Source organism: Pteropus alecto, unplaced genomic scaffold, assembly GCF_000325575.1.
Source record: "Pteropus alecto unplaced genomic scaffold, ASM32557v1 scaffold320, whole genome shotgun sequence".
In the NCBI taxonomy this organism is placed as follows: Eukaryota; Metazoa; Chordata; class Mammalia; order Chiroptera; family Pteropodidae; genus Pteropus; species Pteropus alecto.
The window spans coordinates 58,824-65,149 of record NW_006429963.1 but is presented as its reverse complement, the minus strand read 5'-3'; the positions used below and the strand labels follow the sequence as shown (position 1 = coordinate 65,149).

General features: G+C 61.7%; 1 protein-coding gene across 1 annotated transcript in view; it reads right to left on the bottom strand.

The window, feature by feature from the left end:
• VIPR2 (vasoactive intestinal peptide receptor 2) overlaps positions 1-6,326 on the bottom strand; it is a 40,585-nt gene that overhangs the window by 11,807 nt on the left and 22,452 nt on the right. Inside the window, exon 7 of the mRNA XM_015587633.2 lies at positions 3,738-3,879. Coding sequence (XP_015443119.1) covers positions 3,738-3,879 — 142 coding nt within the window. The remainder of the gene's footprint in view (positions 1-3,737; positions 3,880-6,326) is intronic.

The window sequence follows — 6,326 nt, the reverse complement described above, 5'->3', positions numbered from 1 at the left end:
AGACGGGCCGCCCCTGACTAGCACGCCGACGCACAGACACACGTGCAGATCCGCTGTGTGTGTGTGTGTGTGTGCGTGTGTGTGGAGGTGTGTCCGGGGCGATGTGCACAGGACACGCGCTACGGCCAGGGCTGAGGAGCGCTGACTGGACCTCCCGGATGCTATGCCTTGACCCGCCCCCAAGCCCTCCGCTGCCCGCTCCACATTTCCCGCCCACGGTCTAAGGACAGCACAGGTGACAGGCAGTGGCCACTCCTCCCTGACGCCGCACCCTGGGGCGTCACCCACCGAGCACTGTGACGGCCACCGGATGCGGAAGGGCATAGTGACCACACAGCCACGTAAACGGGGACCAACCAGCAGACTCGCGGCTCGTCTGAATGTCACGGAAACCGTGCTGGGTGTGAGGCGGCGGTCGGCCCACCGGAGGGCAAAGCCGCGGAGCTCACGGTGGGTGCTGCCCGCACGCTGCTGGCACAGGCGTCCGGTTTCTGTGTTCTGGAAGCATCGGCCGTGTTTGGCACGAGCTGAAACACGTGCACCTTTCGAGCCCACAGTGTCACTCCCGAGCTCCGTCTTGCAGAAGCGGGAGCAGCTCTGCACCAGGGCACGTGTGAGTGACGTGCGCAGTCCAAGGGCTGGTCAGACACACGCGTCGCACCCCACCGGACCCGTGCTGGGGGCTTGGAGGGTGTCCTCAATGTCCTGCGTGAGGGAAAGCCATGCGGGAGAAGTGTGCTCAGGACAACTCCGTTTTCGTGGTGAGATTGTGAAAATGCTGTCTCTGCATTTCCCTCCACTTGCTCGTCCACCATCAATGCGCTGTGGGGACCGGAGGTCTGGGGAGTGACAAGCCCTCTGCCGATGTCGTCATCTTCAGTTTGACCACGAGCGGCGTCCCTCGGAGCCTCTGGGACCACCCGGACAGCACGCCAGAGTTGGGCCCAGGCCAGCTGGCCGTTAGCGTTAGCGGCAGGTCGCCCACCAGGCCTGTCCCCTCCCCCACCGCACCTGGGGGGGCGTTGAGGGGCGTGCGCCCTGCATTCGGCCAGGGGCTCCTGCGGGAGGCCGACCCCAGGCAGCCATCTGGTGGTTTCCTCCAGGCCACAGTGGTTGCTGCAGGAGGCAGAGGGGCCTAACAGCCCTGAGCAGGGGGAGGGGCGGGGGCTCTGTGTCCTGGTCAGACTCAGGGTCAGGGTCAGACCGCGGCCTCCAAGGCCCCAGGAGTAAGCTGGGTGCCACACCAAGTGCCTGTCCCCGGGCCCTGGAGCGTTCCCGTGAGTGAGGAGCTGCCGCTCAGGAGCAAGGAGGACAGTGCCCGATGCTGGGGCAGGCGGGCACCCAGGTGGGCCTGACCCCGGGGCCAGAGGTGAGCACCAGGCGGCAGAGACGCACACATGGCAACGCCTCTGTCCTTTCCACAGCTGCATTGCCCTCGGGACACGGGGTCCTGAGCCAGCAGCCCCTCCAGAGTGGACCCTACACAGGGCGGAAGCCTCTGAAGGGTGTGACCCTCTGTGTGTGCTGCACACGTGTGCCTGTGTGTGCGGGTCAGCGCCTGTGCGTGCTGACAGCTGTCACTCGCTGAGCTCCCGGCAGGCCCGTTCTGACCTGGGCTGTGGGCTGGCCGGGCCGGGCAGCTTGAGGGCACAGACTGCCTGTGTGCCCCGTTCCCCTCCGGAGCTGACCCCAGGGCCCCACGCTGTCCAGGCCCAGGGAAGGGGTGGCCAGCCCTGGCGAGAAGCCCTCTCTGGGTAGAAAAGAAGCTCTGTCACATCCTCCAGGACCTATGCCCCTGCTTGGGGGCTGCCCAGGTGTTCTGCTTGGGAGAATAATGTTTGACTACACCAAGTTGGGAACAAAAATGTCCCAAAAACTCGAGTGAAAAAAAGGACATTTCCCCTCGCTCCCCGTGCTCGGTCTGACTAGGCTTCTGGCTGACAAATTTTCTCACAACCTCCTGGAGGGGACAATGGGACAACTGTGTCCTCCCAGCCCCCTCTCATGGTGACATCTGCACTTACAGCTCTGGGGACCACGGGGCTCCTGCTCCCTACTTCCCAAACCTCAGTCCTCAGGACGGGGCTGCGAAATGCAGGGCTGAGGTCGGAGCCCTGAGCGCGAGCCCACCAGCCGTGAGGCCTGGCCCATCGTGGGGTCCCCTCAGCTCCGTGGCCTCCCTCACAAAGTGCACAGACTGTCTCGAAGGTCACCGGGCACCCACCAGCGGTGCCTTTGCAGACAGGCTGGGCGTCCCAAGCACAGGTCATGGCGGGGTCAGTGGTCCCCATGGGGCCATGGCAGGAGTCAGCCTGAGCGCTGCCATCCCTCAGGCAGGGGCAGTGGCCCTGTCTAGCAGCAGGACAGCGATGACGGCGCTGCTCCAGGGCAAACGCCGGGTCCCTAGTCCTTAATAACTAGGTGAGAAGGGGCTTCTTGGGGCAGAGCTCTCCAAGGGCGTGATGGGGCTTTCCGGGAGGAACGTGCGTCCCTGCTCCTGGCTCAGCCCCGTGGGGACACTGGCCTCCATGTAGGGTGGGGCTGGCCGCATGCACATCTTCCTTATCGCATCGGGCCCCTTTTATCAATTCAGTGCACGCGCATCGGGAGCCAGTTCTCCCCAGAATGCATGTGCTTGCAGGCCCGTGGGAGCCGACGTCCGTCATGCCCGACCCCTCCTGGCCCGTGGGAGCCGACGTCCGTCACGCCCGACCCGTCCTGGCCCGTGGGAGCCGACGTCCGTCACACCTGACCCGTCCTGAGCGGAGCCAGCCGAGGGTCCACACAGTTAGGTGAGAGGAGCTAGCTGCAGAGGCGCCAATCAAATCGGATGGCGCAGGGCCCCCAGCGCCTGGCAGGGCTCCCAGTGACACTGTGCAGGGAAAACCCTCGGGCGGCTTGTGGATGGCGGCTCAGTGTTGCCAGACTCGACGGAAGTCAATCCTGCAGACCCGCTGACCACGCCACGGGCAGAACCATGGCACAGAACGGCACGTGGCGTCCGTGGACACCTGGTCTCCTGTCAAATGCCAGCCCAAGCGTCTCCGTAGTCACAAGGGCTCCCGGCAGGTGCTGCCCAGGTGACCTCCTCTCGCGGCCGTGGAGGCGCCTGCCCCTGGGAGCCTGGGCGGTTCTGGGGGCGGCGGCAGCACTGTGCCCCATCCGCATCAGTTTCCCAGCCGGGCTGCCGCTGGCCACTCCTGCTGGCGCCTCCAGCAGGCACTGGGACTCCGGTGGGCTCGGCGCTCACGCCCCACCTCCCAGCCTGGGGCCCGCTCACCCGCCTGCTTCTTGCCCATCCCGCTCTGAGCCCCTCCCCCTGGCCAGGACCTCCGGACCTTGTGCACCAGCTGTGGACTTCACCACGGAGAGCCATGGGGTCAGAGGTGAGAAAAGCGGAGCGGAGCGGGCTGGAGCTGGCGCTGGTGAAAGCGTCCCTCCACGCACGCGCACGCACGCAGGGACGCCCCTCCACGCACGCGCACGCAAGCAGGGACGCCCCTCCACGCACACGCACGCAGGAACGCCCATCCACGCAGACGCACGCACGCACGCCCCTCCACGCGCACGCACGCAGGGACGCCCCTCCACGCACGCGCACGCACGCAGGGACACCCCTCCACGCACACGCAGGGACGCCCCTCCACGCACACGCACGCAGGGACGCCCCTCCACGCACGCACACGCACGCAGGGACGCCCCTCCACGCATGCGCACGCACGCAGGGACGGCCTTACCCAGGAGGACGGCTGGTCCGGGCAGTGCAGCGTGCTCGAGCTGGAGTACAGCACCTCGTCCTTGACCAGCACCGAGATGGCCCGCAGGATGAAGGACAGGAACAGGTTCAGGTGGATGTAGTTCCGGGTGCAGTGCAGCTTCCTGGGGGGCGGGGGGCGGGGAGATGAGCAAACTGGTCTGTGAAGCCAGCGAGCTTGCCGAAGCAAGACGAACGAGCGGAATCAGTTCCTCCCAAGAAACAGAAATGGAAGAGCAGAAGCAAGTGCCTAGGGGCAGCCATCGAAAGGCGTGCGGGACCTCACTGGGAAAACCACAGGATGGTACAGAAAGAAATAGAGCGCCCAGCGGAGGGGCCCATGGGCATCAGCGCGGTCACCTCCCTGCCCCCTTCTTCCTCCGCGTGCTGCCGCCTGCGTCCACCCAGCAAGTCCGTTTGCCGAGTTCTTCGCTGTGCATGTCACTCATCGCTCTTTTCTAAACGTCCCCTCCAGTGTGGCTCTCCGGACGGGTGGCAGGGGAACGGAAAGGTGTGGCTGGCACGTGAGCCAGGCCAACCTGCCCCTCAGAGATGGCATCAGGGACCCTGCCAGCTCCCGAAGGAGGGCGTGGTGCCCGTGGCCCCGCAGCAGGCCCCGCACACCTGCTTGGCCACCGGGGCGTGGCATGTCCCTCCTTTGGCTGGCGGACCAGGCCACCAGAGTGCCCACCTGTGGGTGGCGCTGTGGCACTAGTTATGAACACACAGAGCGCGGGTGGCCTGCGTGGGCGTCACCACCTCACTCCTGGGCCTTGCGGGTTCACAGCTGCTTCGTCTAGTGCCTGGGCCATGGCGAGCACTCGGGGGTGGCAGCTGCTGGGGCCACCCGCGACTCCCACACAAAACCAGGCTGTGGGCCAGCTCGCCGAGTCCTCGTCACACTTTGGGGTAGAATGCCCCCTTCTGTATGTGCAGAGTGAGGACACAGTCACCTGCTACTTCTCGGCGCCTGGGCCATGATGGAGAGCCAGTGCTCGTGACAGCAGAACCCCCCCAGTGGTCGCCAGGACAATGGAGCAGGGTCTTCTCAGCTGCAAAGTTTAGAATCCAGTCACTGGCACAGCTGCCCAGGGGCTGGCGTTGGGCAAGCGAGCGCATATGACAGACGGAGCGGGAAAGGGACAGTGTCTTTGTCGTGTGCATAGCCGAGAAGGGTTCCCAGCCGTGGAGCTGTTCCTGGCCATCGTCACACACGGACTCAGCAGTGGGTTGGCGTCCTTTCTAACTAAGATGTGCCACCAGCAGGTGACTAACAACGACCATGTCCAGAGAGTTGTGTCGACACCCGTAACACCCTTTGAGGTTCTCTTAAAGGAGCACATCCACATTTTTGGTAATTCCAAGATGCTCTCAGGCTGGCTCATTAAATGTGCCACCAAGGACGAATCAGAGGATAAACCGCCAATGTCAAGAACGGGTTGTTCAGCTGTTTAAGAATAAGCTGAAAATTTCCTGGTTCAAGTTATGTCGGCCAGCTTACCTCCCTGGATGTTTTTTTTTTTTTTTTTATCTTTAACAACTTGAAAATTTAAAAATACATAGTAAAATATAGAAGATAGAACAACAAATACTAACATTGTATCAAGGCTTTTTAAAGGCCTGGAATCTGGCAGATATTCCTCACATTTTCAAAGCACGGTTCTGGGTTAAAGGTACTGACTTACTCTTCCTGAGAACGGTCAGCCACCTGCTACAGGTGACACGCCTGAAAAGTGAAAAGTGTAATTTAATTACATTTGCTGGATTTCTCAGCTGTATTCTTCACGAAGCTTTACTCATTTATTTTACTTTCAAAGACAGGTCCCTTCATGGGCTATTTGTTAGGTTCTAAAGATAGACATTGATTTTATCTGAATATTGGTCAACATTTGAATTATACTTTAGCAAAGAGAAATGAGATGTGTGGTGATCAAAACCCTGTTAAAATAAGCCAAACATCACCCATTTTATTTAGTGCTAGTGATGCCTAAGACATGGATTTCACCCTAAATGCGCTCGTTAGCTTTTCCAAGACAGAATCGTGTATTCTGGGCCTGAAGCCTCTACGCTCCGACCGCGCCCAGCCGGCTGTGCCACGTATGTTGTTAGTTGCCAACGGCGGCTGGGTCAGGTCCCAGGTGGGGGTGGGACTCTAACCTCGATGCCGGGGAAAGACAGGCAAAGCCTAGCGTGCCTTCCGCATGCCGTGCTTTGAAAATGTGGGGTACGTCTTCCACTAGCACTGCACGTTAAGGAATTTGTCCAAAGTCACACAGCTACGGAGAAGCCACCCCGGGCTGAGCCCAGGCAGTCTGCCTGGTGCCTCGTGCTGGGGATCACATTGCTGTGTCTTGCGGTCGAGCGTGGACGGCCCACGGGGGTGCTTCTGAGTGGCAAGTGCAACACTATGTGGCTTCTGCATTTTCCAAGCACCTGCGAAGTGGCCGTATTTGGTAAGTCGACGGAATGCTCAGCGAGGCCAGGACCACCGCCGCACGTGAGGGACGCAGGGCGTTCCAGTAACAGCGTCGGCACTGGCGACTCGTTGACGCGGCGTCTTGGGTGCTGTGTC